The sequence below is a fragment of the Cavia porcellus genome, unplaced genomic scaffold (genome assembly GCF_034190915.1).
Source record: "Cavia porcellus strain 051 isolate PalLab524CR breed Dunkin Hartley unplaced genomic scaffold, mCavPor4.1 scaffold_21, whole genome shotgun sequence".
In the NCBI taxonomy this organism is placed as follows: Eukaryota; Metazoa; Chordata; class Mammalia; order Rodentia; family Caviidae; genus Cavia; species Cavia porcellus.
The window spans coordinates 39497198-39510304 of record NW_026947504.1 but is presented as its reverse complement, the minus strand read 5'-3'; the positions used below and the strand labels follow the sequence as shown (position 1 = coordinate 39510304).

General features: G+C 33.0%; 1 protein-coding gene across 5 annotated transcripts in view; it reads right to left on the bottom strand.

Moving 5' to 3' along the window:
- Positions 1-4082: 4082 nt before the first annotated feature.
- Pds5b (PDS5 cohesin associated factor B) overlaps positions 4083-13107 on the bottom strand; it is a 212360-nt gene continuing 203335 nt past the window's right edge. For 2 of the 5 annotated variants that reach the window (XM_063232617.1, XM_063232615.1), the window contains exons 32-35: positions 10653-11092; positions 10452-10562; positions 8079-8217; positions 4083-7018 (exon numbers count right to left, since the gene is read on the bottom strand). In XM_063232617.1, coding sequence (XP_063088687.1) covers positions 6983-7018; positions 8079-8217; positions 10452-10562; positions 10653-11092 — 726 coding nt within the window. In that variant the 3' untranslated portion in view covers positions 4083-6982. The remainder of the gene's footprint in view (positions 7019-8078; positions 8218-10451; positions 10563-10652; positions 11093-13107) is intronic. The other 3 variants (XM_063232616.1, XM_063232618.1, XM_063232619.1) reach the window with 2 other exon arrangements.

The following is a 13107-nucleotide window of genomic DNA, read 5'->3' as shown; positions in this document are numbered from 1 at the left end:
AGCTGGCACAGAACATGAAGGAAACACTAACTAGATAAGAATGAACAAAAGTGAAGAGCTTTGTAGAGCACATAATCCTAAAAGTAATGTCACTTCTAAAGAGTTGTAAAGTTTATATTGTTTGTTGCTGCTGCTGCTGCTGCTTGGTGCGGATGGAATCATTTATATTACATAAGAGTGTAGCAACACAACAAAAAGAATTTGAGGTGAGAACAGTAAATATCAAATCAATCTAGATTTAAAGAAATGATAAGAACTTAAAATAAGGTTGCTATTATTAGCAAAAAAAAAGTAAAATTGAAAGGATAATCAGGAGATAAATCCACAGGATCTAATAACAGACTGGATAGAGAGGAGAAATGGGTTAATTTTTAGCTTTCTGATTTGCAGTATTAGTCAGATGAGTTATACACTTTCAGACAGAGAAACATGGACTGGATTTGGGAAGGAAAGATGCTGCATTCAGTTTTAGACAGGCTGACTTTGTGGTATTTCTGTGATATACAATAAAGATTTTAAATTGGAACTATATATGTGTATAGATCCAGAAATGAAGGTGACATCTGGATATAAACACATATTTATAAATGATATTTATAAATGGTATTTACTTATGTGTTGAAGTTGACCCCAACTGAACTTACTGTAGACAGCTAGTCACCAAAAGTATCAACCAATGACCCAATTATAAAGTCTCTTCTGTAAATACCAATGATACAATTTGTGTTTATTGGTGTGCTGGTGGACTCAGGTTTTGAATTGGTGAACTGTTATAGTATGTAATTATTTTCTATTATAGCATCTCCAAAAGAACACAAAAGACATTCCTGAGTCCTCTACATGGTGTCCTTATTCCAGAAAAATTTAAATGCAAAGGTGATTCAGTGTTATTAATCACTTGAAAATACCAACGCCCATTCCTGCATACTGTTCAAGTTACCATAAAAGTAAATAGCTATTATACCATACTCATTAATAAATTCATGCTGAAATCCATGATAACAGCAAATGTTCTAACCTGAAGATTATGTCCTATCTGGATTCCAACACATCAGTGAATGGCACCATTTCTCAGTTTCTTATGCTCAAAACTTTGATGTTATCTTTCATCCATCCTCACATTTCCTTATCCAACTCACCAGAGCAAGTGCTGTTGGGCATAACTTAAAAATATATTATAAATCCAACTGTTTTGTTACAACCTCTGTCAGTACCATTGGTTGAGTGGTATGAGTGACCAAACTAACATTACAGATACACTTTAATACAATTTTGAACCAAACTCTTGGGTTCTATTCTCCATCCTCTGTACAACAGCCAGAGTTTGTTTTGGTTTGTTGTGATAATACTCAGGACCAAACCCAGGGGCACTCAATAGTACACTCTGCCCTTTTATAAATTTTTTATTTTGAGACAAAAGTTTCAGTATGTTGCCCAGGTTGGTGTTAAACTTGTGATCTTTCTGCCTCTAAATAGCTGGGATTACAAAAGCACAGTATTACACTCATCTTAGAGTACAATTTTTAAATATTAAAACCAAAAGAAAGAATAAGGCCTTGCTACTCTCTACGCAAAGCCTCCCCCTCAACTTTTGATAAAACTCCCAAAAGACATACTGATGTAATCTGGCTAGCTCCTGACCCTTTTTGCTGCTACTTTAAATATCTCACTCCCATTCCAGAAACATTAGCCTTGTTCTAATCATTGATACACAAAGTTTGTTCTTGACTAAGAGCTTTTGTACTTACTCTTTTCCTCTGTCTTGAATACTCTTTTCTCAGGTATTCATACAGCTTGATTTTTCACTTGAGGTCCAAACTCAGATGTTACCTTCTCAAAGAAGCCTTCTGAAACTATCCTATAGAAAACAGCCAGGGCAGGGGTGATGGCAAATGCTGGAAAGATTGAACAAAATCTCCTGCAGCCCTGCTGTGCTAAAGGGAAAGACCTATCACATAACACAAGTATTACTTTCAAAACATTTGAAACAAGTAGACTCGAGTTGCAACCCAGGCCCAACTCCATGGGTTAAAGAAAAAAGAAACAACACTTTGAGAGGGGAAAAATTACGACCAGGAAAATTGTGATTGGTAAGAGAAAAAGAACTACACAATAAAATCAGACTCATAAATGGGTGACTCAAATGTTGGTGTTAGCTGGTAAAGAGATGAATTCTGTAATTATGTTAAAAAAAAAAACAAAAAGAGAGTTTCAACAGAGTTGAAATCCATAAAATATTAACTGGAAATGCTAGAACTAAAAATATAGTGTTTGAAATTAATAACTAAGTGGGTGAGTTAAATTAGAAGACTGGACATGGCAAAAGGAAGAACTGAAAATGTCAAGTAAAGTCCACAGAAAATATCCAAGAAGTAGTACAGAAAAAAAGGAAGAGTGGAAAAAAGAAAAAGAAATTAAAAGGCACATGACAAAAATAATCTGATTAATAACTGGAGTGTCACAAAGACACAGTAGAAGTAACATATAGAGGAATAATGGCCACTTTTCAAAACTGACATGTTCAACCCGCATATTGAAGGGGTCAGTAAACCCCAAGCTTTATTAAATGAAATAAAAACCATACCTAGGAGCTTTATAGTCAAAGTGCTGCAAACATAAAAGAAAAAATACAAACAGCTGCCAAAAAAAGATACATTACCCATAGAGAAGATTTTCAGCTGACTTCTTACCACAAAAGTCGAAGACCAGAAGACAATGGAATGTCCACTTTTAGTACCAAATAAATAAAATTGACAAGCAACAATTCTGTAGCCATTGAAAACACTCTTCAAAATAAGCGTAATAAAAACCTTTCAAGAAAAATGAAAGTACCACCAAATTAACTGCACTAGGAGAAATACTCAAATTCTTCGAGCTGCAGGAAAAATTACAGTGTAAATTCAAAATGATGGGTAGGGAAGCACACAAAAAAAGACAAAATGTACTGCTAATCAGGAAAAAATACTGTCTGTTTAAAACAGTGGCATTTATCATGATATACATGTAACAACAGTATCACAAGCATAGGGGCAGCAAAGAAAGCCAAAGGGCTTTAAACTTCTTATATCGTTCTGAAGCTGGTAAAAGCATTAATGTAACACAGACTGTAAAAGTTAACAGAGTGTGACCTCAGGGTAACCACTAAAACAGTGATACAATTACATATAACCAAACAACTAACAAAAGAGAAAAGACAGGAATTAAAGAAGAAAATAAAGGACAGACAGTGGAGGGGGCACCCATGGTACACTTTAAACCAACTATTTCAGTAATTGCACTAAAAGTAAATTCTGTAAACACTATTAAAGAACAACACTCTCAAATTAGATAAAACAACCAAACTGGTATATAAAATGTTTACATGAGACACACTTTGAACAGAAGGAGGAAAAATGGCCACTTTTCAAAGGATGAAAATATACAAACATCAGCTAGCACAAAACTGGTATGGCCACACTAAGATGAGACAAAGCAGACACACAGTTTTCATACGGACACCAAGTGCTGTTTTATAATTGTAGAAATACTGATCATGGAGGTTTAACAATCCTAAATTGTATACACTTAGTAATAGTTTCAATGTATGTAAGACAGCTTCTCACCAATTATTTCTATACTCTATTCTGGTTTTCATTTATTCACTGTATGTTTCATAATCCGACACTATTTAATTATTTTTTGCTTATTCTCACACTTCAACAGAGCCTACGTGTCACAATGGCAGAGAAATGATCTCTATCATACCGTATCCTGAGTAAAACTGAGTAAAACTGAGTAAAATTTTTGAGTGCTTCACATATAGTAAATGCTTTATAAAGGTTCACTGAACAAACCTTCCACTAGCAACTTATTTTTAAAGGATTACATTACAAATTAATTTTCTTCAGCTATGCAATTCTTACACAGTACCTAGTAAATTTTTGTCAGCTAATATTCTATGTGAGGAATTTAAACAAAAGTTTAGAAGCTGTTACTAGAAAATATATTTCCTTTTCATGAAACAAAGGTTCTGCAATTAGATATCATCAAAATATCTTTCTCTATTAAATAATTAAGTATATATTAATTCACATAAAATACAATTATATATGGTCTTTCATGTTTATTCAACTTCACATAAAATCCAAAAATGTGTCTGAAATTGTTTATCTAAACACCAACTGTTCATTTTGGTAACATAATACTATATGGTAGAGATATACACCTACATTAAACAAACTCTTAAATTCCAACATTTTTTCCAAATGGTCAAAAAGAAATCTTAAAAATCAATCTTACAAGTTCTAAGAAGATATAGAAAGTAATTTAACCTTTAATACTTGAAACAACTTTTACAGCCACATCTGTAATTTACATATACAGTGGAGATCACTGAAAAAGCTTCCTGTTGCAATGCAGCAAGAAATTGTATTACAATGCAAATTAAATGGATTTGCTACAGGAGTGCAGCAAGATAACCTCACTGAAGTATCGTAAGACTTTCATAATGGAACTTGGTACAGTGAGTTAAATATTTTCTTCATGTTATAAAGTACGTATTTTCAAAATGAACATTATCACTGTAGATTGTACTAACAAGTGTTATCGATTAATGTTTTATGCACACTTAATTTTATTTTATGTGGCTCTCAAAATGTTAGTACATGATGTTAAGATTAAACATAATAAGGTAAGCCTAAGAGAGAGACTCAGGACATAAAAATTTTGTTCATTATTGCACCTATTTTTCTACATAAAAATGAAAATTTTATACCATAATCCTGTCAAGTGAACAGACAGACTATAAAATTACAGATGTACTGGCATTGAACACAAAATCTACCATGAGTGGTTTTTTTTGGTGAACTGATGCACATACAGCATTAAGATATAATGAAATTTAGTTAATATGATCATGCAAATAAAAACCTTCTAAAAGCATTTTTGTGCATTTTATAAAATGGTCTTAAAGACATATTTCTGGCACAATTTAGCCAATGACAAAAATACAAAGCTATCCATTATTCTTTATGTTATAGCTTTTAACACATGCCTTTGTACTGCTGAAATAGAAATAGCTTGTCTGGGAGAACTGAGCTAATGAAACATTTACAAAACCAACACACTGCAACCAACATTAGCTGCTTTGATATATAGCAGCCTTCAATAATCACTGGTGTCACTACTGTTGTAAATGAGGAAACTTAAACACTGAGATTATTAGGACACAATTCAAACTACCTTTTTAAGAACAAAAGGCCATTACATAAACATCAGGAAATCTTTAACACAAAAATAATCAGATCAATTGCAATACACACTGGGAAATAATAAAATGTCATTTTCCAAAATAGTAGCTTTTTTTATTATATTCCCCATCTATTATAACCTATTGTGGAAATACACCTTAAACAAAATGGTATATCATATGAAAATGCTCCATTATTCAAATCAGAATATGGTTTTCTTTTCTGGTGTCCACAAATTATGTTGAAACAAAAGAACAGCACATGAAATACTAAAATGGATACATGTACACATTAAGTAGTAAATTATGTTTTGGTTCAAATACAGATTATACAACTGTATAAAGGATATTGCCTTAAGAAATTTGTGTATTTGGGGATTACAATGAAGAAAAGAAAAAACATTTGCTTAAAGTCCAAATAATGTTCTACCTCTCCCAATCTGGGAAAAAAATAAAAACAAAATTTCATTCCATGTTCATAAAACTTGATACCTATAATAATGTGGGATGTATTACTTTTATCCTGCCCCTCCCATCCCAAACAATTTTTTTTGGCTCCAAAATAAAGTACAGTAATAAATTCTTGATGAAAAACTATGTTATAGGGTAACCCTATCATATACTATGGCTAAATACGAATTTACAGAAAAAAGCACATCCCATTTTCAGCACTTTTTTTCATAAACATGCAACTTGCTATAAAATACAAAACACTTGGCTTTCAAGAACTGACTTATAAAGACACTGCATCATAAAATTTTTCTTTTCTGATTAACTTTACAGTGTCATGGAGAACTGAAACATTTCTAAAGTGTATATATTGATTTTGTATTATAGTGTAATAATTTGCATTTTCTGAACATAATGTTCAAGAGAAAAATCTATACACAATAACATTCTAGACTATTAAAACTCATTCAAATTACAGAATTTTATTGATACAGTAGATTAATAAAAACTGAAAAGGGATGATAAAAATGGGATAAAGAATTCAGTACATTATTCTATAACACACTCTTTAAAATTAAAATATTTTAAATCTCTTCTTAAAATTTTCCTTGCCAAGAAAGGCCAGAAAATTCTGGGACCAATACTGAGGTGTAAAACAACCAACTTCAAGACTATTTCACAATTTGCATGGTGCCCTCCTGGCAGAGGCATCATCCTGGTGCAATGGCAGACAGTGTAGCACCTCTGAAGATTTAGGGTGCTCAGCAACAACACAAGATAAGATACACAAGAAGAAAAGACCATTTAACTGCCTAACAAATAGTGACATCAAGAAAATGACACCAATTGTTGAAAAAAAATTTCTTCACAGTAAAATTGCAGAGGATACAAATACAAACACTGACAGACTGCTGCTTAAGATCTATACTAACAAACTCTTTTCAAATCAATAGATCCAATAAACAGTTGGTACCGTCAGTTTAAAGCCGCAGATAAAAGCTACACAAGCACGTAAGAAGTCAGAAACATTAAAAAACAAAACAAAACAAAAAAAGAGGTGAGGGGGTATTTACAAGTTTCTTCTTTAGTTTATGTCTACATAGCCATCGCACGTTTCACTGTCACAAGACTCCATAGTCAATGTTATCACCATGTGTATGGCTACAGTATGACCACAAATAGATGAGATTTCAACTGTCCACTCTTCAGCAGTCTCATTTTGTGCATCAAAAGCTTTATTCAGCCTCAAGCTTAAAAAATTTTGATTTTCTTCGAAACTTTCACAAGAAAGTTAATTACACTTGTTCATCGCCTTTCTCTCTTAGAACTTCGCCGCCGTACCTTAAAAAAAAAGTCAACCAGAAGCTTAATAAAAATGGATATATGACACAGCAGTAATTAGTATTATTTTAAACCAATCTATTGTCATTTTTTCTTGACACTGCTTTTCTTCCCCTGAAGTCCTTCTTTCTTAACTTTATGCCTCTATATCACATATTTAGGCCTTTATAAAATTTGAACCTTTATATGTCTATAAATAGCCTTCCAAGACAGTAAAAGGGAAAATTATTTCACTGTTCTATTCAATAAACTTAGGGAAATTAAACAGAAGTCAGTGCCCAGTGTAAGCAAAGCAACTATCTCAGGATTCATCATCTTTCTACTTATGTTTCTGTGGTAAGAGAAAATACTTGATACTTAAAATAGTTACTAAATTTGGGTCCTAGTAAGTATTGAGTAAATAAAAATAACCTGAAATTCAAACACTTTAGTAGGCACTAATGAAAGCTTAAACTTTTAGTTCAAAACAGGAGAGTATAAACAACTATAAAAGACTATAAAGAACAGGATTGTCATTTAATTTACTGTGTAGTTTTTCTCTTCTGCGGACATAAATCATTATTACTTTTAATGCCCCCCTCCAAAAAAAAACCCTTAAGAATAAGCCAAGCTACATTTGAGGCCACAATTCAGCATTACCATCCATTTACAAAGTGGATCTTAGGGTAAGGAGCGCTGCTGATCACAATAAGACAGAAGGAATCTGCAGAGACCAAATCTGGGAACTGATCACAAATCAGAGTTTCTCATACAAAGAAGGCTAGCTGAGCTGATCTAAAGATTTTGCACTGGTGTAACAAGAGAACAATTCCTATTTAATTGTAAATATAAATACTTAGAATTATAATCAACAGGGCTGTGATGTAGCTCTGTGGGAGAACCTGCCTAGCATATATGGGGAGTCAAATCTCAGCATTGCCAAACAAAGCAAAACAAAAAATGGAATATATATACATATGTGTATACATGTAAAATACAGACAGATAGGATTGATCAAATATTTACTGACTGTACTGTTATGGTCTATACCACCACATATGACATTTTAATAAATACATACGTTTACTGCAGAAACTTCTTCTTCCTCTGTTTCTTCCTGTGGAATATCATCATTGACAGGAGAGTTACCCTGAAATACATCTACTTCTTCACTTGAATCATTTTCTTTAGTAGCTACTTGCTTGCAGCGTCCTACACGGCTAGAGAAAAACACATGTTACATAAAATGAACATTTTGTGTTCATAACTGATTTGTGAATGTTTTGATTTGTAAATTATCTAATGAAAGGAAAATTTAACACATTCTTATTTTTATCTTCAGTTACATCATCAGAAGAAATATTTGTTAATACTGAGCATTAAGTTTAGAATCTTTGATAAGATCTATCAATAAGTGTGATGGAGATTATAAAGTATTTCAAAATATAACCACAAGCCTGCCCTTCCTTTCACCTTTCCCAAACCAGAAAAAGGTAGCTTGTTTATCCAATGAGCTGCTCAAAGTGGAAATTCTTTGAGCAAAAAACCAGTATACCAGTTTTTATTTGACCCGACAGATACCATTCACAGAAGTCTGAAATCCATTCACGTCTCTCATTTCCATTGCTACTATTTAACTAAAACTACTCTAAAAGTAATTTTTAAACTATACAATGGTTGATGTCATTCCAAAACTTAACTGTCCAATGAATTAAGAAAAATCTGGTAAAACTTCCTACCCTAGTACACAGGATCCCACATGCCGACCTGTTCTCATCTCATTCTATTCTCTAACTCCTTAAAACAATCCAAAGAAACCCTTATCTTCATTCAGCTCTCTGATTCATCAAGACTTTTCCAACTTTGGAAACTTCAAATATCATGTTCTATCTGGAATGTTCTTTCTATTGTCTAACTTCTACCATTATTCTCAAGGAATCAGGTTGTCCTCACTCTCTGAAGAGGAAAGTGCCCTAACTTGCCACATCTCCCATTAAAACTCCATTATAACATTCCAAATTCTTCCTTCAAGGCACATATCAGAAGTCGTAATTCCATATTTACATGAGTATTTGATGTTTCATGCCTATTAGGTAGTAAGTTCCATAAGGATAAGAACTATGTCTGTTGTATGCCACTACATAGGAGTTACATAAGTAACAATGACAGTTTTTCTCAATTCCTCTGAAATCCAAATATACACACACACAAAAAAAAAAACCCAGACAAATCCAACATATTATTCAAGGTCTGAAAAAGTTTCCCAAAGAAAAGAAAGACAAGCTACTATAATAGAACATAAAATCTCTTTCTCTACTGATTTTGTAAAAGAAATATTAGGTTTCAAATATTCATGGGAAATGTGTAATTTTAGGAACAATCAGTACAGTAAATTCTTAATTTTATGATATCCAGATATAAACAAACTAAGACACTGAAAGACATTCAACCCTTATTTTCTTGTTATAAAATTAAAACAAGTATTTGATAGAATTACTTGAGAATCCATCGTTTAGAAATAATGATTTTCCTCAGTTGAATTTAAACACATTTATAAAGCTGCCACAAAATGTACTTACCTTTATTTTTAACCTGAGACAAAAATTACATGGAGGAAGGCATGAAGTACTGGTTAGACACTCAGGCAACTTTCCTTTTCCTGTGGAATACACAGGAACAGGAAAAACGCTTAAGATAACTGAGTATTTAACCAAGATACGTCGCCAACTCTGAAAAGTTACTGATGTAATTACTTACCAGATTACTCTGAGAAAAAGTGTGCTGTATTTCTAACAAATAGAAAATGTTATTCTATTTCTACTTATATATATAACTGAGAGAACACTAATGCCAAATTGTAACTAATATTCTTGTCCATATCAGTAATTTTTGATACAGATTTGTTTTTACAGGCCTCTTACAAATGTGCTTTTGTGAACATCCAAAACTATCCATACGTAGGTACAAATTAATTAGAAAACAAAACAAAGATAACAAAAACTTGAGGTCAATGATGTGATCACATCTATAGTGCAATTTAAGAAAAACTGATCCCTGCTACTTTCCTACAAATTTAAATAATAAAAACAAAGTACAAAACTAACTTTTTCAAAAAATGGGGGTAAACATGAAAAACTGTAGCCCATAGTAATGAGGAAACCTGTATAACAGTGATTATTTTAAAACAGCTTATAGTCTTTTTATAAACCATAAAGTTTGTGTAAGAAATAAGATCTGGTTTTCATTTATCAAGATTTTCCTAGACCTATAAGAATGCATAAATATTACCAAAGGTGATTGATCACCTTGGTAAGAGCATAAAAATTTCTCTTACCTAGTGTAATGAGGCTAAAGATTTGGAATTTAAATACAGCAATATGTATGTCAATAAAATTTATGAATTTTGCAAAATAATTTGAAATTGGTTGGAAGTTTAATATTATTTACAACTTACACATTTTTTTTGGGTTGTGATGGTGATGGCGTTTTTGATGGTCTTCCTCGTCCTTTCTGTGGTGTGGATTGTGTGGATTCAACTGCGCTAGTTTCAGGAGATTCTGCTCTGCTTTGGAGAAGACCCAAATGTGGACAGCATCAAATTATGATTTATAATATGGTGAGTAAACAGATTCAGTTCAGACTTATTCATGCTTACCTCTGCTGTGCTCTCCTTGATGCTCGATGCTGTTTGTTTTTTGACTTCTGTTCTGCGTTTCCACTTTGCCTTTCTTCTTCTTCTTCTTCATCTGCTACAGGAGGTCCAGATTTTTTTTTGTTTCCTTTTTTAGAGGTTTTCATTGTTGGCTCTTCTTTTGGAGCACCTCCACCAAGAGGTTTTGGTGGTCGGCCTCTTTTACCCTTTTTGGGTGGACTATTTTGTTCATCCTCATTTTCTAACATATCTTCTTTGAGCCTCTTCTCCTCAGGCCATTGCTGTTCATCTGATTCTGAAGTCGTATGACCTCTTTTCCGACCTCGCTGACTGCCTTTAGGTTTTTGTTCCTGTACCAACTTACTCAGGTCATCTACACCTAATTTTTCCTCTGAGTCTGTGACAGATGTTTTTTTCCGGCTTCTAGGCTTCTCCAATTCAGACTAAAGGGGTAAAAATATTTTAGAAATTTAATTTTTTTTTTAGAAATTTAATTTTAAAAAATAAAATTGCAGGGCTGGGGATTTAGCTCACTGGTAGAATATTTGCCTAGCACAGTGATGGCAAACCTTTTAGAGCTTTCAATGATACAAACAGATCACTGTGCAGCCATGCATTCCATATAGGCTTACCACCACTGGGGCCTACCAACTATAAGGCCCCGGGTTTGAAATCCAGCATAAATAACACGTGTAAGTACGTTCATGAAAAAGAACATACAGTGTTTGTGACAGGTATGGCGGTATAAGCCTGTATAATCCCTGTATTCGGTGGGTGACGCAGAAGGATCACCCCAAATTCAAGGCCAGCCTGGGCTATACAGTAAGTTCAAGGCCTGCCTAAACTTCAGGGTGAGATCCTGTCTTAAAAAATAGACAGACAGACAGACATATAGATACAGACAGATAGGCAGACACACAGCAAACACTAGCTAGTGTACTTGGTTCTAAAAAACCTAAAGTATCTGTTGCTTTATAATCAATTTAACTCTAATTTTGCCACACAGTAGATAATATCATACTTGCATCATAAAAGAACTAATTTTATTTTCTAAATGGAGGCTGCAAGATTTGAAAGTTAAACATGTTCATCATATATTAAATATTCTAAATCAGAGATACTGGTTATTTCCAAGTAATAAATAATTAAAAACAAAATCAGTGGCTTTCAAACTTAAAATGACATCCTCGTCTATATTCAAAGAATTTATACATGAACAAACAGAGACTGAGAAAATTCTTCTGGGCTCTACAAATGACAATGTATATTATGAACACTTATAATGCAAATTTAATTTCCAAGGAGTTTGCACCATTTACACTCTTAAAAATCAGTGAAAACAATACCATCAGATTATCCATAATTTATAATGCATTAACTCTTCCATTTCCTTGTTTGAACTGCCCACTGATGTCCTTAGCATTATGTTCTACTTGTTATTGGAGTACACAGTTTTCTCTACAGTCGCCTACCCTCTGGCATCATGTGTTTTAGTTGTGTTTCAGAATGAATTGTGGTTCCCTCCCTCAAAGGTGGATGTTGAAGGCTTAACCTTTCAAGGTGATGATACTTGGGGATGAAGATTTTGGGAGGTAATATCATTCAGATGAAGTCACGAGGGCAGGTCCCTCATAATGAGCTCAGTGCCCTTCTAAGAAACATTAAGAGTATTTATCTCTCTACCATGTGAGGACACAGTGGAAAATATGGTACTGCAAGACAGGAAGAGAGCCCTTACTAGGAACTGAATCTAGCACTGTCATCTTGATTTTGGATTTCCCAGTCTTCACAACTGTGAGAAAGTAATTTTCCGTTGTTTAAAATCTCAATCTGTAGTACTGAATTAGAGAATAGTATCTTGTAAGAGATGACTTTATGAGAAAAGGTTTTAATTGTTTTCTCTACCCCCAATACTCAAAGAGACATCCACTCATTTCAGAATCACTGCTCTATAATGCTTCCTTTATTTGGTACTATGTTTCAAAAAATAATGTTCCTGGGCTATTATAACAACAGTACAATATTTTCATAATTACAAATGAAATACAGGCTGATTCTAACAACTATCGTTATATTCCAGTGGGTCAGCATTTATTTGTTTGCATTTACTTAAACTTTCTGGGTATACTAAAAATTAACTGTTGTTTTCAAGAATTTAGAAGATAACAAAACACTAAAACTAAAAAAACACCTCTAATTTTTTAATGATACAATTCTTTTAATATTCAAAGATCTAAAAGAGGTAGATGGATTCCTTTATGTTTCAGAAAATATTGACAGAAACAAGAAATCCAATGTCTGCTTTCTTGAAAATACCATAAAATCTATTTCCTTAGATCACCACAATTTCTGACCTTTCTAAATTTTTAACTTGTGTTAAGAACATATAAAGTTGATACTAAGAGCCAGAAACTGGAAAATGTTAAATGGAATAAATCTAGGTATTTCCACATAAATA